This window comes from Peromyscus leucopus, chromosome 19, assembly GCF_004664715.2.
Source record: "Peromyscus leucopus breed LL Stock chromosome 19, UCI_PerLeu_2.1, whole genome shotgun sequence".
Lineage (NCBI taxonomy): Eukaryota > Metazoa > Chordata > Mammalia > Rodentia > Cricetidae > Peromyscus > Peromyscus leucopus.
Window position 1 is genome coordinate 25,084,234 of NC_051079.1, and position 24,179 is coordinate 25,108,412.

Here is a 24,179-nt window from a genome sequence, read left to right on the forward strand (position 1 = left end):
TGATCTCACTCTGTAGACCAGGCTGGCCTCAAACTCACAGAGATCTGCCAAGCTCTGGAGTGCTGGGATTAAAGGCGAGTGCCACTAGTGCTGGGCTCCCCCCTCCTAATTTATATGCACCACGTGCAATTTATATGCACCACGTGCATGTCTGGTGCCCCTAGAGGCCAAGAGAGGACATCAGATCCCCTAAAACTATTTACATTTGTGAGCCTCCATGTAGGTTCTGGAAACCAAACCTAGGTCCTCTGGAAGAGCAGCTAGTGTTCTTAACTCCTGAGCCATTTCTTTAGCCCCTAATTTTGTTACTATGTTTTGTTTTTTAGATAAGTGTCTCACCATGTGGCCTTGGCTGGCATGGAACTCACAGTAGATCCTGTCTCTGCCTCCTGAGTGCTGGGATTAAAGGTGTGTGCCACCATGCTGGGCTTTATTTTTGTTTGTTTGTTTTGTTTTTTGAGACAGGGTTTCTCTGTGTAGCCCCGGCTGTCCTGGAACTCACAGAGATCCACCTGCCACTACCTCCCAAGTGCTGGGACTAAAGGCGCGCTCTGGCTATTACTATGTGTTTGTGTCTGTCTTTCTGCTTGTGGGTTTATGCATCTGAGTGTAGGTGCCTAAGGAGGCCAGAGATGTTGGAATTCCTGGAGCTGGAGTTATAGGCAGTTTTCTGCACCTGATGTGGGTGCTGGGAACCAGATCAGGTCCAGTCTCTCAGGCCCACAACAGTACACCATTTAATATCCATAGTTTAATAAAGTAACTGCTTTATCAGCCTTTGGGCTTTTTCATTTAATTTTTATGAAAATCTAAAACTCAGGCCTATAGAAAAATTGCAAATCTAGCAAAAATCTAGTGTTATTTTTCTTCAACCCTTTCTAAGGAATCTGCTGGTGTGATGCCATGGCAATTCCTAATTTTATTTTTCTGAAGTAAGGTCTTGTTACCTGGGCTGGACTCAGGCTTGGCTCTGTAGCAGAGGATGACCTCAAATTCATGTCTCTACCTCCTAAGTGCTGGAATTAGAGGAGTATGGGCCATGCCTCCTTTAGTTGAGTTAGTTTAGGCTTTTTGCATATTTCCATATATTAGGTTTAATTTGTTGTCTAAGACAGGAATGTCTTTGAAGCTCAGTGTTGTGTATCTCTGCACCTTAGATGGTGGATGATTTGTTTAGTTGGCTGCTTTTCATGGCATCTTTTCTGTTGGGATATTGTCATTTTGAACCATTGCTGAGAGCTGCTTCAGTCATTTAAGTTGTCTCCCATTTTATCTCCCATCTTAGGAGTCCTTATTGTCCTATATGTATTAGCCATCTATTGCCACACAAGAAAGTGGCTGCTTAAAACATATACCACACTTCCTCATACAGGGATCTGAGAATATAGCTAGGTGCCTCCTGAGTGCAGGGATTAAAGGTATGCCCTACCTTGCCCAGTCCTAAAATTTTAATTGCATGTATGTGTTTAGTTAGGTGCTCATGAGCACGGGGTGTTAAGGAGTTGAGAACTGAACTCAGGTCTTCCTCAAGAGCAATATATTCTCTTATCTTCTGAGCCATCTCTTCAACCTTCCTACTTTAAGAGTGCTTTCTCTTAAATGTAGGAGGTCCTGGGTTCAGTCTCCCTCTTCTGAGAACCACAGTTAATGCTAAAGCATTGATTTTTTTTTTTTTTGGGGGGGGTATGGATATACTCTCTTGTATACATACAAAGTAATGGAATCTAGATTGTGTTCCAAATTGGGCTGTTGTTTATAGTCCTACCAGCTATTATGAAGGTTCTAGTATTTATATGTTCACCATTGCTCATTATCAAAATGTACATCACAAATCACAATGACCCTAGGATATCACTTGACACCCACTAGGAAAGCAGTAACTGCGTAGCTATCTTCTGGCCCTGATAATGATTTGTTAGGTGTATTTTATTTAGTAGATGCTATTTCTAGAAAGAGTAGAGTGTTTATGGGGAAGGAGGAAATAATTGGTAACTGTTTTTGAAATATATATGTATATATACATGTGTAAATATATGTGTGTATACATATATATATACATACACACACACACACACATATATATATATATGTATAAAATGTAGGAGCTAGAAAAGTGGCTCAACAGTTAAGAGTACTTACTGCTTTTCCAGAGAACCTGGGTTTCATAGTTCCCACATGGCAGTTCACAACTGTCTGTAACTCTAGTTTCAGAGAGTATGACACCCTCTTCTGATCGCTGTAGGTGAAACACCCATGCACATAAAATAAACACACACAAAATGTAGAAAATAATTATCTTAACGTCTTAATTTTGATTAACCATGTGACACAATTTAATTTTGTACTATATATATTTAAGATTTTATTATTATTACTATTAATTTTTCAAGATAGGGTTTCTCGTCCTGGAACTTACTTTGTAGACCAGTCTGGTCTCTGAGTTCAAACTCAGAGACCACCTGCCTCTACCTCTCTGAGTGCTGGGATTAAAGGCATTCTCAGCTATTTTTAGAGCGAGTGTGAGTGTGTGTCTTGAGACAGAGTTTCTCTGTGTAGCTTTGGCTGTCCTGGAACTCCTTCTGTAGACCAGGCTGGCCACGAACTCACAGGGATCCACCTGTCTCTACCTCCTGAGTGCTGAGTTATTTTTAAAATTTTAAATTACATTTTATTTAACTTATTGTATGTAGGTGCATGGGCTTATGCATGTGTCGAAAAGTGCACATGGAGGTCAGGAGACAACGTGTGGAAGTTTTCTTCTTTCACAGTGTGGATCCAAGGTAGAGAACTCAGGTCATTAGGCTTGATGGGAAGCACCTTTCATGCTTAGCCATTCTCAAGGCCCTGTACTATATCATTTTGCTTCCTTGGATTCACTAAAAATAATTCTAATGCTGAGTATGGTGACAACACACCTGCAATTCTAGCACTGGAGAAGGGGAGGTAGTAGGAATTATGAGTGTTTTGTATGAATGATATATGTGCACCATGTATGTACTCGGTGCTTATGGAGTTCAGAAGAATGAAGTGGAGGGATGATGGTGAGCCATCTTATGTATGCAGATTGTAATATTTTGTTTTGAGACTTGGTTTCTGCGTAGCCCCAGCTGTCTTGGAACTCACTCTGTAGATATCTGCCTTTGCTTCCCAAGTGCTGGGATTAAAGGCATGCGCCACCACTGTGCCTGGCTACATTATAATATTTTCATCCTTCTATTATACTATAGAACACCTCTGCTTGCTGCCTTTTCTGTATTAATCCAAAAAATGATTTGAGACCCCACAAGTAGCACTGTATGGTTTTTAAGCATTCATTGGTAGTGGTGGGGGGAACAGGGGTAATAGCAGACAGCTATAATCACTTTTATTTACTATTTATTAGTCTAAATCCGTGAAAGGTACAACATCACATGGATTCTGTGTCCAATTGCTTTTGCAGGAAGGTTATTTTGGAATTTGGCATGAACCATGTCACTGTTTATACATAGACCTGAGCTGTCTTTCCCCAGATTGCTCTGCTTTTGTTCAGTTTGCCTCCAGGAGTCACTGCATTGTTGTTTTTTGCTTTATACATATGAGCACATCTCTTGCCTAAGTAGAATTCACTTTCATCTTGGGCATAAATATCTTCAATCTTAAGAAGAACATTTACTTTTAGTCAGCAAAAATGGCCTTGACCCACAACCTTCTAGACATACTTGCATTCCCAGCAGGCCTCTGCAGGTGCCAAAATTGTGGAAATTGAATTTTTTTTAATGTGTATAAGTTTTACCTGTGTGTATGTATATGTACCTTGGCCTGCTGCCCAAGGAGATGAGACAAGAACATTGAATTCTCTAGGACTGGGGTTACAGAGATTTGAGAGCTGCCCCGTGGATGCTGGTAATTGAACCTAGGCTCTCTGCAAGAGCAGCCCAGTGCTCTTAACCTGCTGAGCCAACTCTGCAGCTGTGGGCGCGCGCGTGTGTGTGTATGTGTGTGTGTGTGTGTGTGTGTGTGTGTGTGTGTGTGTATAGAGAGTCTTACTCTTTAAGGCTGTGAACTTGTAGCAGTACTCTTGCCTCAGCTGGAGTTAGCAGAAGTAATGATGATAAAGAAAGGTTAGGTTGGTGTTTTTGAGGCAGGGTCTTACATAGCCCAGGAAAGCATTGAACTTATTATGCATTTTCTGGTCCTCCTGCTTCTGGGATCACAGTCTTTTGCCATCACACATGTGTTGGGGATCCAACCCACTGCTTTTTGTATACTAGGCAGTACTAAGTGACATCTCCAGCCCTTTTCATGTAGTTTAGGCCGTCCTTGAACTTCTGATCCTCTTCTTTTTTAAAGATTTTTATTTATGTGTGAGTGCTCTATCTGCATATACACCTACATGACAGAAGAGGGCATCAGATCCCACTGTAAATGGCTGTGAGCCACCATGCAGTTAGTGGGAATTGAACTCAAGACCTCTGGAAGAGCAGCTCTGAGCCATCTCTCCAGCCCCTAATCCTCTTTCTTATAATGTAAGCCACCATATCAGCTTTGTCTTTCTAAATTTTTAAAAATATTTTATTTTTTCATTTGTTTTTTTTTTTTTTTTTTTTGAGACAGGGTTTCTCTTTGTAACAATCCTGGCTGTCCTGGAACTAGATCTGTAGACTGGTGTAGCTAAAGTTTTCCTGTGTCCTGCTGGTCCCCAGCCACTCAGACCCAAATAAACACACAGAGGCTTATATTAATTTACTGTTCTGCCATTAGCTCAGGCCTACCACTGACTAGCTCTTACACTTAAATTCAGCCCATTTTTGTTAATCTATATGTTGCTACGTGTTCCGTGGGTTTACCTGTATGCTAATACATGCTGCTCCCTGGACTGTGGGCTGGTGTCTCCTGACTCAGCCTTCCTCTTCCCAGAATTCTCCTTGTCTTGTTTATCTCGCCTATACTTCCTGCCTGGCTACTGGCCAATCAGCATTTTATATATCAACCAATCAGTGCAACATATATTCACAGCATATAAAATATCCCACAGTACCTCCCCTTTTCTGTCTAATCAAAAAGGAAGGTTTTAACTTTAACATAGTAAAATTACATATAATAGAACAGTTATCAAGCAAGAATTACAGTTACAATATCTAGTCTATTTGTATTTGGCAAAATCAAAGAAAATATTCTTTTATCCTATATTTGAGTCTAAAGTTTCATATCTAATTTATCTTTTATCATAACCAAGGAAAATTATAACTATCTAGTCTTCAACTACATTAAAGACTTCAGAAGGATATAACATTACCTAACAGGAAGAGCATTGTAAGCAACTTCCAAAAATCTAGAATGACAGAGACAGCTGGCTGCCTGAACAGTTGCCCAAAGTTTTTCTGCAATCTTGAGGCACCCATCTTAAGCCTGCAGGCCTAGAGTCTAGTTGCTTTCTCTGTGTCCTGTAGAATGTCTGGCAGTTTCCTCTGCAAAGCAGAGACCTGAAGGACCATTTTGCCTTGCAAAAAGTTTAGTGGTCACCTTCTTGTGGGTCCTGCATTTATCATCAAACAGTCAATGCAAGGGCACTTTTTTACCCAGTGGCTAACTTTTGCCACAAAGAAAGCAAACTCCATAATGAGTTTCTTCACTGCCCATTATCTTCTCTGAAGTAGATTGGTGCTGCCAGGAGCAGACCTGTCTCAATGTCCACAAAGTCAAAGTTCTTAAAACATTTTAAATGCCATAATCTGTAGGTCTTTGAAAGTGTTTGAAGATGACCTACCTAGTTAAATTATATCTATGTATACCTAGAAAACTTAACATGACTATAAGTTTGACTATCATAGAAGACTAATTATTAATTTGTATTTCTTAGTTATCCATTACAATTTCAAATGCTGTACAAACATAATACCTTAAACAAGAGTAAAAATATACGTACAGTATAACAAAATTAACTTTAAATTTGTATCAATAAGCTAAAATCTATACCAATGTAAAACATTTTAAACAAATTGCTCTTTAAAAGTAGGTTCAACAATCCACCCTTTTATCCTATCATATCTATATTCTGTATTTCTATATCAGACCAGGCTGGTCTCAAACTCAGAGATCCAACTGCCTCCGCTCCTTGGTGGTGGGATTAAATGCATGTGCTATCATGACCAACTTTGTTTTTGTGTGGGTATGGTACACATGGGAATACAGTTCCCACAAAGGCCAGAAGAGTGGGGTCTCCTGGGGGCGGGTTTACAGGCACATATAAAGCTGCCAAATATGGGTGCTTGTAACTCTTGTTCTTAACCACTGAGCCATTTCCCCAGCCCTTCTCTCTTCTCCACCCCCCCACCCACCAAAGAATTCAAGGACAGCCTGGTCTACAGATTGAGTTCTAGGACAGCCAGGGCTACACAGAAACCCTGTCTTGAAAAGCCCCCCCCCCAAAAAAAAAAAGGAAAAGAAAGAAACACATTAAAATACTAGCATTCAGTGACACTACCCTTCACCCCTTTTTAAGTTTGGGTTTTGGTGGTTAGTATTGTAGTAGGTGACAGTAATCCCTTACTAATAGGTATTTTAGATTTTTAGTTTTCTATGTAGTTGCTTTTAAAAGTAAGATTGAATTATTGGAAGGGACCATAGTAACTTAATGGTAGGACAGAAACTTTTTCCTAGTGTTCAGCGTTTTCTTTGGAGCTTGGATAGTAGTGATATGTTTGGGGTTGATATCTATTAACATGACTCTTATCATCTACTTGGCTATGTGACACACTCATTTTTGAGAGCAGAGATAACCAATAACTGACAATAGAGGGGATTTTGGATCCTAACATATCCTATGTCATGGGAGTCAGATTTGCCTTGGTACAGCCACCACTGTTTGTGAACTTGAGGAATTGGCAGAAACTAGCAGTTCTTATCAGCTTCTGTTCTTACAAATGTTTGCGTTCCTTTATTTCAAAGGTAGTCTTTCTGAAATACTTTGATTTTCTTACCTAGTTTTGCCATTTACTTAGTGGTTTTCTACTTTGACTATAATTGTTAAAATTCTTATTTGTACTTTATTAGGTATGTGATCTTGTGGCTGCAGTATCAGAGAATGAGATAGTTGCTTTTTCATGTATCTATCTTTGTTATATCTAAAAATGCAATCAAGAAAGAAAACATTGAGGGTTTTGGGGATTTAGCTCAGTTGTAGAGTGCTTGAAGACCCTGGGTTCAATCCTCAGCTCTGGGGAAAAAAAAAAAGAAAACATTGACTGGGCATTATTAGCAGAGGCAGTTGGGTATCTGTAAGTTCAAGGTCACAAGCTACAAACTGTCTCAAAAGAAGAAAGAAGGGAAAAACTATTGCCAGTTGAGTGTTATGTTGAAAATAATATTTCAGTTGTGTTAAAAATGTGTGTACTACCTGACAGGCATGGTGGTACACACCTGCAGTCCTTGTACTTGGAAGTGGAGGATAAGAAACTCGAGAGTCTGAAGGCAGCCTGGACTGCAAGAGGCCATGTGGGGAAGAGGGGATATCATTCATGTAGTTAGTAAAAAACAGTATTACCTTCCTCTGGGTACTTACTATGTATTTCAAGTATATGGTTTATTTATTTAACTTTTATATACATAAAAAGTTAAGTGTGTTAGTATTTTGTCTACATGTATATCTATGTACCGTGTGAGTGCCTGGTGTCCACAGAGGCCAGAAGATGGCATTGGGTCCCTTGGAACTGGAGTTAGAGATAGTTGTGAGCTGCCATGTGGGTGCTGGGAATTAAACCAGGGACCCCCACAAGAGCAACAAGTACTCTTTTAACTGCTGAGTCATCTCTCTAGCTTCTCAGCTATATGTTGAACTGATATTTACTGGGTAGTTTCCAGGGATTTCAGTGTGCAAAAAGCTAGAGATCAGATTCCTTCCTATTTGTTATGGATTAAGAGACACTATATAACCACAGAAAAATTTAGTTATACTTAGTTATAAAAGCAACTTGAGGTTTTCCATAGTATTTAACAATAAATAATGGTGAGAGAGTGAGGGGTTAGTTAGCAAGGCAGCAGTTAAGTGAAACCTAAAGGTACATAGAGGAAGTAAAGGAGAGTGGGAATAGAAAGACTGTTCTAGACAGTATTCCCAGAGATGGAGATTGGCTGAAATTTAAAAGTTCTAGAGCTGTTCATGATGCCACATACCTCAACACTTTGGAAGCTGAGGCAGGAGGATCACAAATTTGAAGTCACCTTGGTTACATAGTAAAAACCTTATTTAAAAAAACAAAACAAAACAAAAAGCTGGGGAGTGGGGGGCTGGAGAGATGGCCCAGCGGTTAAGAGCACTGGCTGTTCTTCCAGAGAACCCAGGTTCAATTCCCAGCACCCACATGGCAGCTCACAACTGTCTGTAATTCTAGTTCTAGGGGATCTGACACCTTCACACCAATGCACATAAAATAAAGTTTAAAAAAAAAAAAAACTGGCCGGGCGATGGTGGCGCATGCCTTTAGTCCCAGCACTCAGGAGGCAGAGCCAGACGTATCTCTGTGAGTTCGAGGCCAGCCTGGTCTCCAAAGTGAGTTTCAGGAACAGCGCAAAACTGCACAGAGAAACCCTGTCTCGAAAAACCAAAAAACAAAAAAAAAAACAAAAAACAAAAAACTGTCCTGGTGGTGGTGGTGGTGGTGGTGGTGGTGGTGGTGGTGGTGGTGGTGGTGGTGGTGGTGGTGGTGCACGCCTTTAATCCCAGCACTTGGGAGGCAGAGCCAGGTGGATCTCTGAGTTCAAGGCCAGCCTGATCTACAGAGCAAGATCCAGGATAGGCTCCAAAACTACACTGAGAAACCCTGTCTCAAAAAAAAAAAAAGAAAAGAAAAGAAAAAGGTGTACCTTAGATTACTGTTCAGGATTAAAAAGAAAATCCTGTTACTTATAATAATACCTATGAATCTGGAGAACTTACTGTTAAATACTGTAGGTGCAGACAGACCATGATACGAACTCACTTGTATATGGAATCTAAAATTCAGACTCAACTCATTTAAGTAGAGTAGAATGGGTCTCCAGGGCCTGAGGGTGGAAAGAAGTTGGTCAAAGTTTTTTGTTTTGTTTTTTTGAGACAAGGTTTCTCTGTGTAGCTTTGCGCCTTTCCTGGAACTCACTTGGTAGACCAGGCCGGCCTCGAACTCACAGAGATCCGCCTGCCTCTGCCTCCCGAGTGCTGGGATTAAAGGCGTGTGCCACCACCATGGCTAATCAAAGTTTTTTGTTGTTTTGTTTAAGATCTCATAAAGTTTATTTTTAGTTTATGTATAGTGTACGTCTGTGCATCATGTATATGCAGGTGTCCATGGAGGAGTTACAGATGTTTATAAGCTGCTCTGTGGGTGCTGGGAATTGGACCTGGGTCCTGGAAGAGCAGCTAGTGTGGCTCCTAACCACTGAGCCATCTCTCTAGCTCCTGACCAAACTTTTGTTAAATTGGAAGAATAAATATAAATCTGTTGAGACTGGAGAGATGGTTCAGTGGGTAAAGGTGCTTGCCATTCAGACCTGGTGAGATGTAAGTTTGGTCTCTGGAACCCATGTGAGAGTGGAAGGAGAACTCAGACCTGAGTTCTTAGACCTCTACCTGTATGCTATTACAGGTGTACCCACACAACCACATCATACCCCTTCACATACACAATAATATAGTTGTTTGGTTTTTTTTAAAGACAGGGTTTCTCTGTGTAGCTTTGGAGCCTGTCCTGGAACACTCTCTGTAGACAAGGCTGGCCTCAAACTCAGAGGTCCACCTGCCTCTGCCTCCTGAAAGATGGGATTAATGATGTACATCTCGACCAGCTAATTTTTGGTTTTTTTGAGACAGGATTTCTTCTCTCTGTAGCTTTGACTTTCTTGTGCAGACTAAAGTTTCTTGGTCCCACCTGGTCCTGCCTGGGCAGCAGCCATTTTTATAAATAATCACTCAGAGACTTAATATTAATTACAAGCTGTTTGGTCTATGGCTCAGGCCTGTAGCTAGCTAGCTATTACATCTTAAATTAACCCATTTCTATTAACCTTACGTATTGCCACATTTCTCGTAGCTTTACCTGTGTTCTATTACATTTTGGTCCCTTGGCAGCTCAAAGCATCTCCTCTACTCAGCCTTTTTTCTCCCTATATCTCTCTTGGATTTCCTGCCTGGCCATATCATGCCTTACCATAGGCCCAAACAGCTTCATTATTAACCAATAGTAGCAACATATATTCATAACATACAGGAAGACCATCCCACAGCAGTCCTGGAGCTTGATTTTGTAAATCAGGCCAGCATGGAACTCACAAGAGATTCTCCTGCCCCTACCTCTTGAGTGCTAGGATTAAAGGTATGTTTGGGCCACTGTATCTGGCACATAACCCAAGTTTGATCCTTGAAGCAACTCCTGTAAGTTGTCTTTTGACTCCATGTACACTGGTGCAGGTGTTGTACAACACCCGCACACAGACACACAGGATACAGTATTTTCTATTATTTGATTCTTAAACCAATGGCCATATCATACTTTGTAAATTTCTACTTCGGTCTAACTCCCTTGATGTAGGTATGAAAACTGATCTCAAGAGGCCAAGTAAATCAATGTTTAAAGTTTTTTAAGAGCATAATGTTGAGAACATCAATGGGTATGAACATTTAGAAAACCTTAAATTTGCCTGTTGCCTTTAAAGATGTAGAGAATATCTTTTTGTAAACTTAGAAAATGGTGACTATTTACAAGTAAATTCTTCTATAATAATTGAAACATCTTAATTAATGGCAAACAGTTTATTGTGTGAAACATTTAAATTGGTAAGGAAATTATACTTTGAAGGGCAAAGTACTTCTAATTAATTTTAAGGGTTACTTTGGGGGATGTTGGAAAATGCTTTATTATAACCTTGGGACCTCAGTGACAGAAGATCAGAGTACTTTGAGGAAAGACTTATGTAGGGTATCTAAGCCTGTGGCCTTCTGGAGGCTTTGGCCCAAATTTAAGTATTTATTTAGAGAAACACACACAAAGGTTATTTACCAAAGCATCACAAGTATCCAGAGTAAAATAATTTTAGTTCATCAGCTAAAGAAATAATAGTTTAGATACAGAGTGGCAAAGTAGGCAGTGATAGGAAAAATAATACATCGAAAAATACTATAGTATTTTGAGGAGAAAGAGCAGAATATAAGGTGGCATATGCCTGTAGTACTTGGAAAGCTGTGGCAGAGGATCAAGAGTTGAGTGCCAGTCTTGGTTACAGAAGTTTGAGGCTGGCCTAAGTTACATGTAACACTCACCCTGCTCCAGTCTAAGTGTGTTTTATTGTACTTTAAAGATTTAAGCCAGGAGGTGGTGATGAGTTCCTTTAATCCCAGCACTTGGGAGGCAAAGGCAGGCAATCTCTGAGTTCAAGGACAGGCAGGGCTACAAAGAGAAACCCTGTCTTGAGAAGCACCCCACACAAGGACAAAAAAAGTTAGATTTGGGCCTGGAGAGGTGGCTCAGTGGATAAGAACACTAGCTGATCTTCCAGAGCAAGCTTCAATTCACAGCACCCACATGGTGGCTCATAACTGTCTATAACTCCAGTTCCAGGTGCTCCAACACCCTCTTCTGGTTTCTGCAGGCACTTAATACACACACTGGTGCATCCATCTATCTATCTATCTATCTATCTACCTACCTACCTACCTACCTACCTACCTACCTACCTATCTATCTACAGACAAAACACACACACATAAAAAAACAAATACAACTTTTTAATGTTGAGTTTTTTTTTTTTTTGTTTTTGTTTTTTGGTTTTTCAAGACAGGGTTTCTCTGTGTAGCTTTGCGCCTTTCCTGGGACTCACTTGGTAGCCCAGGCTGGCCTCGAACTCACAGAGATCCACCTGGCTCTGCCTCCCGAGTGCTGGGATTAAAGGCATGCGCCACCACCGCCCGGCTAAATGTTGGGTTTTTACTATTTTCTCCTGTTGTACTTTTAAAATATGTCCTAAAATTAGTCCTTCCTAACAGCTTGGTGATCTCTAAAACCAAGCTGAAGGCTGTAGTTACAGTTGTAGTACAGTTGCCTAGCATGTGCCAGGCTGTAATCGAGATCTGCATTACTGCAAAAGAAAACATAAAAAACAAGCTGAGGAGAAAGAATAGAATAATTTCCTTCTTACTGGTTTTCAAATATTACTATCCATTACCAGGCTCCAAGTTTGTGTTAAAATAGCTAGAGAGCCGACACGTGATTGTGGAGCAGTCTTTGAGTGCTGCAGTCAGCCTTTACAATATATTCTCTTTAGAAGTTGGAGACTGACACTAGAACTAACATGATAGACAGTTACTCTACCACTGAGCTGAATTCCCAGCTCTTAGTTGTTTGTTTGTTTTTGTTTTTTACTTTCACTGAATTAACCAGACCATCCTTGAATGTCCTCATTATTCAGGCAGCCTTGATAGTGCCCTTACTTTCAGTAGCTGAAATTATATACCTGCCCCATCTGACTAGGGTGTACCACATTCTTTTAAAGGCTTTTCTGGTTGTCACACTGATGGTAAGACATTAGCTGAAAACATGTCAGTATTTTGTCAGGTGGTCTAGTGTAGTTTCAGACACCACCCCCCTTTAAATGATTTTTAAGAGCTTGCTCTGACAGTTTTATGATACAAAAATTGGCATTGAGCTGGACATGGTGGCACACAGCTTTAATCCTAGCAGAAGAGGAGGCAGAGGTAGGTGGCTCTCTGTGAGTTCAAGGCCAGCCTAGTCACAGGGGAAGTTCCAGGCCAGCTAAGGCTACATAGTGAGACCTTGTCTAAAAAAAAAAAAAAAAAAAATTTCTTCTTCATTGAGCCCTCCCCCATCCCCTCAAATAATTAAGAGCCAGGTAAGGTGGTATAGACCAACCTCGGCTATTTGAAAGGGAGGGGCAGCTGGGCATGGTGGTGTGCACATATGATTCCAGAACTCTATTCTCAGGCAGGTAGATCACAAATTTCAAGCCAGGCCTGGACAACAGAATGAGACTTCATTTAAAAAAGCTAAAAGGAAGGGAGGAAGAAAAGATAAAAGAAAAATAATGTTTTTTTTTTTTTCTTTAAAATAGGTTAGGGTGGTAGCATTCAGAGGTTGAAGCAGGAGAATTGCCATAAATTCAAGGTTAGTCCTGGACTAATTAAACAAAACAGTTTTGGAGAGCTAGTCCAACATAGAAAACACTTGGCATGAGAGGACCATTGGAGCCCAGGAGAGCAATACCATCTGAGCAACATAGACTCCATTTCAAAAAACAAAAATAGGGTCTACAGCATGGTTCAGCTTGCCTTATAAGACTGATGGCCTTAGTTCGGTCCCTAGAACCCATGTAAAATGCCACATGTGGTAGCATGCATCTGTAATCCTAGCATCCTTTCTATGAGATGGGAGCTAGAGACAGAATTAGCTGGAAGTTTATTATGGTCCCCAGAGCTAGAAGTACAGTGTGGCACAGACAACAAAAGTGGTGGATGAGAACTGGTTCTTCAAAGTGGTCCTCTGTTGCACACACACAGTAAATAAAACACAAAAACACTGTTCCAGCTTTAACTTGTTTTGTTTTTAAAGGAGAGAAAAAACAGTGAAATTAGAAAAAAAGTGTTTACAACTATTTGTATAAGAAAAGTATATAAGACTTAAGACCAGAAATCAGACTGAACCAAGAGCCTGAGCCATGAGTACTTAAGGAGGGTGAAGCAGGAGTAGGTGGTCAGCACAGTTAGCTTGCATTTAAAATTAGTTCTGGGGGCTGGAGAGATGGCTCAGCCATTAAGAAAAGCACTTGCTCTTCCAGAGACCAGAATTCCTCATGGTAACTCACAGCCATCCAAGCCATCCATTCTATGGGATCTAACATCTATAGATATCTGACATCTTCAGATGTGCATATATATACGCAGGCAAAACACTTGTAAGATACAATAAATACCTTTTTAAAAAAAAAAAAAGGAAGAAAGAAAATATAAAACTAGTTTTGCAGGATGTAGTAGTACATTTAATTCCAGTACTGGGAGGCAGAGCAAGGTGTATCTCTCAAGGCCAGCCAGGGCTACATAGTAAGACCCTGTCATCCCCACTCTCCAAACTTCCAAGATTCACTATCTGCTCCTCTGACTGAAGAATAATCATAAAAGCTTCCCTAGTAAGACAAAGAATATTGTTAACCAGGTAAGTTTAGGAACCATGTAAAGTTATATTTCTTCTTTGTTTTTTCTTAAGGAATTGAATGACCTGGCCCGAGATCCTCCAGCACAGTGTTCAGCAGGTCCTGTTGGAGATGATAGTAAGTATCTGAGTGGAGTTAAAGATCTCTGGACATCTTGTATTTCTTAAGGTCATTTGTTTATTTTTGTTATGTTTTTATTTTTAAGGATATGTATGTTTTAGTTTAAGCATCCCAGTTTTCATATGGTGGTCAGAGGACACCTTGCAGTCTGTTCTTCCTTCCACTATGTGAGTCTCAGTATTGAGCTCTGGTGTCAAGTTTAGCTGCAGGTTCTTCAGCTGCTGAGCCCGACTTACTGTTATTATAATGTGTTAAGTCATTTGCTATAGGGGAAGGGGAGTCTTAAACTCTTAGTTTCCCATGACAGAATCTGTTTTGTTTTTGTTTTTTAAAAGATTGATTGATTGATTGATTGATTGATTATGTATACACTATTCTGCCTGCATGCCAGAAGAGGGCACCAGATCTTATTACAGATGGTTGTGAGCCACCATGTGGTTGCTGAAAATTGAACTCAGGACCCCTGGAAGAGCAGCCAGTGCTCTTAATTGCTGAGCCATCTCTTCAACCTCTTTTTGTGTGTGTGTGTGGGGGGGGGTGTGATAGGGTTTCTCTGTGTAGCCCTGGAACTTGCTTTTGTAGACCAGACTGGCCTTGAACTCACAAAGATCTGCTTGCCTCTGCCTCGAGAGTGCTGAGACTTAAAGGCAGGTGCCACCATGCCCTGGTGGAATCCATTTTAAGTGCACTCAATCATCTTATTATAGTTTGAGCTGCTCCTGCTAGCTAATTATCTTTGTGGTTGCTCTGGTCTCTTTCTACGTATCCTTTCTTTTGGATATTTTCTTGGAGTAAAAGAACTATTACCTGCACCTGGATATTTGGTTCTTTAAGGATGACATGGTATATGCTGTTTGTATTTGACTATATTCTAATGGCTCATATCTTTAAAAGCAGGTATAATTATTAAATTGTTTACAGTACTGGGGCTGTGGTAGTCACGCCTTTAGTCCCAGCACTTGAGAGGTAGAGGTGGGGGATCTTTGAGTTCGAGGTCAGCCTGGTCTACAGAGTGAGTTTCAGGATAGCCAGAGCTACACAGAGAAATCCTGTCTTGAAAAATCAAAATGGAGGGGCCCGTGGAATATCACACTGTAGCCTCTGCCTCTGAATTATTGGGGTTATAGTATACCACCACAGCTGGCTAATTTTTTTTTTTTAAAGAAACTTTTTAAAAAGTAAGTTTTAGTTTATGTGCATGTGTATGTTCTACGCAGATGCCTGGGGAGGCCAGAGAGGAGGGTGTGAGAACTGGAGCTATTCCTGGGTGTTTGGATCTGAACTCAGGTCTTCTAGGAAAGCAGCAAACACCCTTAACTGCTGAGCCATCATCTAGCCTTTCTTGACCTTTTTTTTTTTTTTTTTTTTTTTTTTTGAGACAGTTTCTCTGTGTTAGCTTTGGAGCCTTCCTGGAAAGCTCTGTAGCCCAGGCTGGCCTCAAACTCCTAGAGAGCCACCTGCCTCTACCTCTTAAGTGCTGGGATTAAAGGTGTGACTATCACAGCCCAGCTAGTGAGACCCTATTTAAGAGAGGAAAATGGTAGAAGCTGATGTGGTGGCATGGGTTTATACTCCTAGCACTTGAGAAGTTAAGATAAGAGAATCTCAAACGATCTCTGTGTTCCAGGCCAGCCTGGTCTGGTCTACAAAGTCAGTTGCAGGACAACCAGAAAGAACTATTACACAGAGAAATCCTGTCTAAAAAAACAAACAAAAGGCTCTCAAGCAACGTGGGCAAAGTAGTAAACACAACAGATGAATAAGGCGGGAGGCTGAGAGGTGGTTCAGCAGGGGCATTTACTATGCAAACCCGAGGATCTGAGATCAAGTTTCAGCACCATGTAACAAGTCAGATGTGGTCTCACCTGGCTGGGCCTATAGCTATAAGCTCCATCATTGTGGGATGCTGAGACAAGGTAGCTGGGGCCTTACTGGCTTGCCATTCTGACTGGAAAACATAAGCCACAGGTTTAGGAAGAGAGACTGCTTCAAAACAAGGTAGAGAATGATAAAAAGAATACCTGATAACAATCCTCTGACCTGTGTACACAGGGGGGGGGCAGGGAGAAAGAGACTTGTAAGTTGTTATTTGTGTTTTGGTTTTGGTGGGGTTATTTTGTTTGTTTATTTTGTTTTTAAGACTGTCTCGGTATGTAGCCCTGGCTGGTCAGGAACTCACTGTATAGATAGACCAGGCAGTCTTTGAACTCACAGACATCCACCTGTCTCTGCCTCCTCAGTGTTAGGATCAAAGATGTGTGTTACTATGTCCAGTGCTTTTACTTTATTCAAATTTTAATGTTCTATTTTTCCCCTTAAAGTAAGCTGAAGATATTTAATCTATTTTGTTTTGAACTTGGTGAAATGGCTCTCTTGGGATCTGTGTGTTCAGACATAGGTCTCTGAAGATTTAATTTCAAACTAACAAATATTCTTACTATCTGTTTTAACTGCAAGGCTTCATCTGTAGTGCTACAAAGTAATTATTGAGCTGTAAAAATCACCTTTAAATGCTTATACAACATTGTAGCTTTTAGTTTCTGTAATTTGATTTGACAGCATCAAACCAAAGTCATAAGTAGTTTTTTTTTTTTGTTTGTTTTGTTTTTGTTTCTTATTGTCCAGGTTGTTTTTAGAGCTGGGTATATAGCTCAGTCATAGAGTACTTGTCTAGTATGATTGAGGCCATGGTTCAATGCCCAGCCAGCACCATACACCAAGGGGAAACCAACCCATCTCTTATTTTGATATCATAAACTCCATTTCAAACTCCTCAGAGATCCTTAATTAACATGTTTTTGTAAAATACAGTGATATTTTATGTTTACGGGATGGGTCCATATTTGACCAATAACTATTTCTGGAGTTCTTTCTACTTGGAACATCTAGGAATTTCTCAAACCTTTTTTTTTTTTTTTTTTTTTTTTTTTTTTTTTTTTTTGGTTTTTTGAGACAGGGTTTCTCTGTGTCGTTTTGGTGCCTGTCCTGGATCTCCCTCTGTAGACCAGGCTGGCCTCGAACTCACAGAGATCCGCCTGCCTCTGCCTCCCGAGTGCTGGGATCAAAGGCGTGCGCCACCACCGCCCGGCTCGAATTTCTCAAACTATTTACAAAGCCCTTGTCATTTGAATCAGAGTTAAATACTGTATCGCTGTTGTTTCTCCTCATTCATATTTCTACCTAAAGAGAGCTAGGAGTATAAGGCTCCAGAGGGAAACCTGTTAGTGATTCCAATAGGTCTTCTTACTGCTGTTGCTGGGAACGGTTCTTGGGAGCAGGACGAGTAAGATGCTCAGTGGGTAAAAGAAAGTACTTCCTGAGTTTGACCTTCCAACCCCTGGTAGGAGTGAACTGACTCGGAAAGTCGTCCCCTGACCTCCACTCCTGCATACACTGTGGCACATGCACACTGTACCCATACTTCATACGCATTCAACAATAATATAAAAATTGTTAAAGTTCTCAAAAGTATAATCCATCTCAGATACACCACAGTGTCTTCACTGGAATATGGATATGAAAGACATTGCAGTTGTGATTTGAATGTCAGGCCTCGTGACAGGTGTTTTCACCTACTAAACCATCTTCCTGGCCCTGTTTTTGTCTTTTGAGACTATTTTCCCTTTGGTAGCTCAGGTTGGGCCTGAACTCTTGAGGAATCTTTCTACCTCAGCCTCTCCCACCTGCTGAGTTTACAGGTGTGTGATTTTGGCTTTAGTTGTTTAGATCAGGTTGGCCCCCATCTCACAGATTGCTGCCTCTGTCTCATGCTGAGTCAAAGACATATATACTACAATGCCCAGTTGACTCTTACTTCTTTAACCAGGACTTTAAGGGTCTTTTATGGGACTTGGTTGAAGATAGTAGGACCAGGACAGATATAGTAGCTCAAAATGATTTTCTCAACTGCTTTTATTTATTAATCCATTGGTGATTGATTTAATTACTAGGGAGATATTCAAAGGATAAAAACTTCAGCAATAACCTGTCCTTAATATTTAATTCGTGTACTAATTTTTTCATCCCTGAATCTCAATAAATAACATGACAGGAATTTGAAAACATTGAGAGACTTGGTGAGTTTTGTCTTTTGAAAGAAAATTAAGAACAGTTTAATTCCTTGGTCAGCAAAATGACTCTACAACTGAGGTGCTGTCAACCCTAACTACCTCAGATCGGTCTCTGGGACCTAACAAATGTAGGTTTCCTCTGACCTTGGTTTTTTTGAGACAGGGTTTCTCTGCTTAGCCCTGGCTGTAGACTGGTGGTCCCAGATCTCAGGCTGGCACTCAAGTCAGAGATCTGCCTGCCTCTCTGCGTCCTGAGTGCTGGGATTTAAAGGTGTGGGCCACCATGTCCAGCTATAACCATTAATTTTTGTTGGATGCTTTTTAAAAGATGAATTTTGCGACTCTAAAAATGTTTTTCTGATAAATGAGCTGTTCTTGGTGAGTTTGGTGCCTAATAAGGGAAACAAACCATGGAGACAGTTACATATTTAGGAAATCTGAAGGCCCTTTAGGACTTAGACATCCCAGTGAGTGTTGATGAAACTGCTTAGTCTTTACATTTCTATCTTGTGACAAGAGTTAGCTAGGTTGGATGGTCTAGTTTAAAATCACATTGGCAGTGTTGCTCTCAGATTCTAGTATGAATATTAAGGGCTAAATTTTGCTTATAAACATTTTTATTCTTTGTATTGAGTAAGCCTGCTTTAGAAATGGAATGAGTATTATTTTCTGCTTTTATATGGGAGGTTTCCTTATTGACTAATTTGAAATTATTTCTACAATTTATAATCAAATTTGTGTGTGTTTGCTTTTAAAAGTAGTGTTGAGGATCCAGCCCAAAGTATTGTGTGCTGGTAAATGCTTCATACCCCCCAACATTGCATTGAAGGCTGTACTGGAAACTCTAAAGACCTACACATGATATCATTTCTCCTCCCTCCCTCCCTCCTCCCTCCTCCCTCCCTCCCTCCCCCTTCCTTCCTTCCTTCCTTCCTTCATTTAGAGGCAGGGTCTTCACTTGGCAGCCTGGGCTGGTCTGAAATTCACTGTGTAAACCAGGCTGGCCTTGAAGTCAAAGAGATCCTCCTGCCTCTTCCTCCTGTGTACTATGATTAAAGGTAAGTGCCACAGTGCACAGCCTATGTTTTTTTCTTTATTGTTAAAAGAAATCTTTGGGGCTGAGAATGTAGCTCAGTTGGTAAAGTACTTGTGTAACATGCACAGGACCCTAGGTTTGAACCTCAGGCCTACATAAATTGGTTGTGGTGTCACGTGCCATCACAGAGGTGGAATGATCATCCTCTGTTGCATATATAATTTCAAGCCAGCTTGGCATGCATGAGACCCTGTTTGAAAATTTAAAAAATCTTGGGACTGGAGAGATGGTTTATCAGTCAGGAATACTGGCTGCTCTTCATCAAGTTCAGTTCCTGCCACCCTCTTGAGGTTCACAGCTCTCTGGAACTTCAGTGCCAGGGGATCTTGCATCCTCTCCTGGCCTCCTGTGAACTGCACACATGTGGTACACACACATACATTCAGACAAAACACCCATTGCCATGTATTTGTAGGGCTTTGGGAATTGGACCTGACTGGGGTGGGGTGTTGAAGAAAATCCAAACATATGGACACAAAGGCTGAGATTGGGTGGACCGGGATTTCTGATGCAGAAACCATAGCACCCTAGAAACTCAGCGTATTCATTGTATAGTTAAAAAGGAAAATGAGGCAGGATTTATGCTATGCTGCCAAACACGGAAGCAAGTTTAGTTAATCTCTGTAGGAGCAATTGCTGTAGGGGAGTAGTCTTCAGGCTGTAGTCATCCAGGGGAGAAAGTTACTGTGAACATTTTCTGTACATACTATAATCTGCACACTGACCAGAAAAAGGCTTTGCGATTCCTCTGAACCTCACTCAGAGAGGAAAGCTTTGCCATTTTCCCATGGGTCTGAGGCTTTGGACTTCTTGGCATGGTTGTACCAGACAATGGTTTACAAGACACATTCACCCAGAAGTTCACTCATTCAGGGTTTCCTCTATATACCCCACTACAAACAAGGAAAAACAAAAAAGACATCAACTTTTCTGAGCTGAGAAGATGGGCCAGTGGGTAAAGCGTTTGCTATACAGAATGTAAACAAACATAGCTTAATATGTCCAACACAATAGAAAAAGTTGAGTGTGTGACAATGTATCTGTAAATAGTGCTTGTTACAAGTTGAAATGTGGAAACAAATGGATTGTGACTCAGTGGCCAGCCATTGTAGCTAAAAAGGTCAGCTTCAAGTTCAGTGAGGAAACCCTGTCTGGAATAAACCCAGAGTCAACTTCTAATCTCCACACACACGGACACACTCCCACAAACACATGCATATGGACACATTCAGCACATGCACACTCAAAAATAGTTTTTCCTAATTTGAGTGTGTGGACCCTTTCTGCCATATGCCAGCATTATTTTTTTAAGTATATTTTATGTAATTGAGGAATGATTAAGTCTTGGAGGCAGCCAAGTGGTGGTGGCTATGCGCATGCCTTTAATCTCAGTTTTCAGGAGGCAAGGGGCATACAGATCTCTTGAGTTCAAGGCCAGCCTGATCTACACAGTGAGTTCTAGGACAGCCAGGACAGAGAGAAGCCCTGTTTCGGAGTGGGTGGAATAAAAAGACAAAAAGACTTAGAAGTAAAGAAATAATTTTTTTTTTTTTTTTTTTTTTTTTGGTTTTTCGAGACAGGGTTTCTCTTGTGTAGCTTTGCGCCTTTCCTGGAGCTCACTTGGTAGCCCAGGCTGGCCTCGAACTCACAGAGATCCGCCTGCCTCTGCCTCCCGAGTGCTGGGATTAAAGGCGTGGGCCACCACCGCCCGGCTAAGAAATAATTTTTTAAAATGGCACTTAGAACCTTTCTTTGGACTTTGTCAACAAATTTATCTTCTGGGCATGACTTTGAAACAGGTTTTGTTTGTTGGTAAGTCGGTTGGTTTTTGTGATAGAATTACCATGTAACCATGGTTCACCTGGAATTCACCCTGTAGATAAGGTGCTCTGAAACCCTTTCCTTAGCCAAAGATAAACTTAGATTTAGCATCATGCCCCAGCTTTGCCAGTGTGGTTATATACTATACCACCATGCTTAGTTCCAGTGTGTGTGCACATGCTATGAAATGTGTATAGGCCAGAGAACAACTTGGGAGTTGGTTTTCTCCTTGTGTGTGAGCCTGGGAATCAAACTCATGTCAGGCTTGATAGCAAAACTTTTCCTGTTGAACCATCTTGCTGGCCTCAAGAAAAATGTGTGGTTTCTTTTTGTTGGTGGTTTTATTGTGTTATTGATGGTGGTGGTGTGTGTGAGGTAGGCAGGTATGTGCATGAGTGTAAATGGTCAGAGACCAGAAGAGGGCATCAGATCCTCTGAAGTTGCAGTTATAGGTTGTTATGAACCACCTGATTCAAGTGCTGGGAGCTGAGCTCTGGTTTGCAAGGGTAGTGTGCACCCCTAACCACTGAGCAATCTCTCTAGCCTCTCCACCTATTTTTAAATTGACTGTTCATTTTTGTTGTGTTTTGGTTTTTGGTGTGTTTGTTTGGTTCGTTTGGTTTTTGGAGACCGACTTTCTCTATAACAGCCCTGGCTGTCCTGGATCCCAGGCTGGCATCCAAGTCAGAGATCTACTTGCCTCTCTGCTTCCCATGTGCTGGGATTAAAGGTGCCCTACTCATTTGCCTGCCTTTATTCATCCATCCATCCATCCATCCATCCATCCATTTTTCAATGGTTTGGAATCACAATTGGTTTAGCCTTCATCCTGTCCATAGAAAATAGTCATTATTGCCAGGCAATGGTGGCACACACCTTTATTTAATCCCAGCACTCAGGAGGCAGACGCAGGCATATCTCTGTGAGTTTGAAGCCAGTCTAGTCTATAAAATGAGTTCCAGGACAGCTAAAGTTGTTACACAGAGAAACCCTGTCTCAGAAAAAAGTTGTTATCGTACTGTTTAAAATGAACTTTGATGTTTCTTTTGGTTTTTTGAGATAGGGTTTCCCTGAAATTTGCTCTGTAGACCAGGCTGGCCTTGAACTCAGAGATCCACCCGCCTCTGCCTCCATGTGCTGGGATTAAAGACATGCACCACCACCACCTGGCATAAAAGAACTTTGATTAGGCAGGGAATGATAGGCTTCTCCAGTATAGGTGTGATGCGAATATCAGTAACACGATTTTCTTGTTGTTTTTTTTTCTTTCAGTGTTTCATTGGCAGGCTACAATAATGGGGCCAGTAAGTATTCACTTTAATTCCTTAATAACTACTTCATGTAATTGATTCATTTTAAATCTCACTTTGTTTTCATCAACAGAATGACAGCCCCTATCAGGGTGGAGTGTTTTTCTTGACAATTCATTTCCCAACAGATTACCCCTTCAAACCACCTAAGGTAATTGGAATATGATCATTGCTGTTAATGTGCTCTTTATGATACTGTAAATCAGTCACAAAGATTTCTTTTTTCTTCAGGTTGCATTTACAACAAGAATTTATCATCCAAATATTAACAGTAATGGCAGCATTTGTCTTGATATTCTGCGGTCACAGTGGTCTCCAGCACTAACTATTTCAAAAGGTAATAGAATAGTTGTTTGATATCAAGGTGAAATAACTGATTTGATTGTTTGTTGGTTTATCTTTTTATCTGTTTTTTAAATTATTTTATGTGTGTTTTGCCTTAATGTATGTATTAAGGAGGCAGAGTCAGACAGATCTCTGTGAGTTCGAGGCCAGCCTGGTCTACAAAGCGAGATCCAGGACAGGCACCAAAACACCACAGAGAAACCCTGTCTCGAAAAAAAAAAACAAAACAAGAATATAATCCTTGGTATAATGCCAGGTTTGTTGATTGTGATACTCAAGAACAGGTGGAAGCCTGTTATACTGGTGTATACACTGTGATCTTAATGCTTGGAAAGTGGAAGCAGAATTATCAGTAGTAATTCAAGAGTATTCTTGATTGCATAGCAAATTTGAGACTAGAGTGATACAGAGTGAAGTCCTGCCTTAAAAGTATAAATAAACAAGCTACCACTGAGAAGATGAATGGTGTGATTGTTTGACTTTATTTACTTGTTATTGTTGGTGTACAAAGGTGGGGGGCAGTGCCAGAGTGCTACAGGGAGGTGAGAGGACAGCTCACGGAGTCAGTTGTCTCCTTCCACTTGGGGTTCCAGGACTCAGACTTGGATTGGCAGGCTGTCAGCAAGTAGTTTACCCGCTGAGCCATTTCACTGGTCCCTGTTGGATTATTTTTGTTGGGGGGTGGGTTTTTTTTGTTACTGTTTTAAGACAGGATCTTACTCTGAGTCTAGGCTGGTCACTACTTGTGGCAATGTGCCTGCCTTAGTTTCCATAGTGCTGGGATTACAAGGATGAGCTGCTGGCTAAAATTTATTTTGTTTTTGAGACAATTTCCTATATCCCAAACTGCCCTTGCAGTTCCCTTGTAGCGGAGGGTGATGTCAGACAACTCATTTGTCTGTTGTTGGAAATTTGACAGCTGGTTTTCTGTGAACTTGAGCTTCTAAAGTTGAAGTTCACTGGCTCTGACAAGTGCTCTCTGAATCTAGGATTTAGAAGAGCTGGTTGTGTTCTGCTAATAACTGAACTCAGAACAGAATCTCATGCACATTATCCAAGCTCTCCAGCGTTAAGATACCTGCATTCCCAGTTCTAGTCTTAACACTGGTTAGCATCTCGGGTTGGGTTTTTGTGAGGGGGTTTGTTTGTTTTTCCTTGGAAACAGGGTCTCACTTTACAGCCTTGGCCGGCCTTGAAATCACAGAGATCCATCTCTTTACCTGCCCCTGCCCCTGCCCCTGCCCCTGC

General features: G+C 40.9%; 1 protein-coding gene across 2 annotated transcripts in view; it reads left to right on the forward strand.

The window, feature by feature from the left end:
- Window positions 1-24,179, forward strand: part of Ube2d2 (ubiquitin conjugating enzyme E2 D2) — a 39,457-nt gene that overhangs the window by 8,725 nt on the left and 6,553 nt on the right. Inside the window, exons 1-5 of one of the 2 annotated variants that reach the window (XM_037197080.1) lie at window positions 13,091-13,127; window positions 14,223-14,286; window positions 22,549-22,580; window positions 22,660-22,737; window positions 22,818-22,923. In XM_037197080.1, the coding sequence (XP_037052975.1) occupies window position 14,286; window positions 22,549-22,580; window positions 22,660-22,737; window positions 22,818-22,923 (217 nt within the window). In that variant the 5' untranslated portion in view covers window positions 13,091-13,127; window positions 14,223-14,285. Of the gene's footprint in view, window positions 1-13,090; window positions 13,128-14,222; window positions 14,287-22,548; window positions 22,581-22,659; window positions 22,738-22,817; window positions 22,924-24,179 lie in introns of those variants that run through there. The other variant, XM_028886764.2, reaches the window with a different exon arrangement.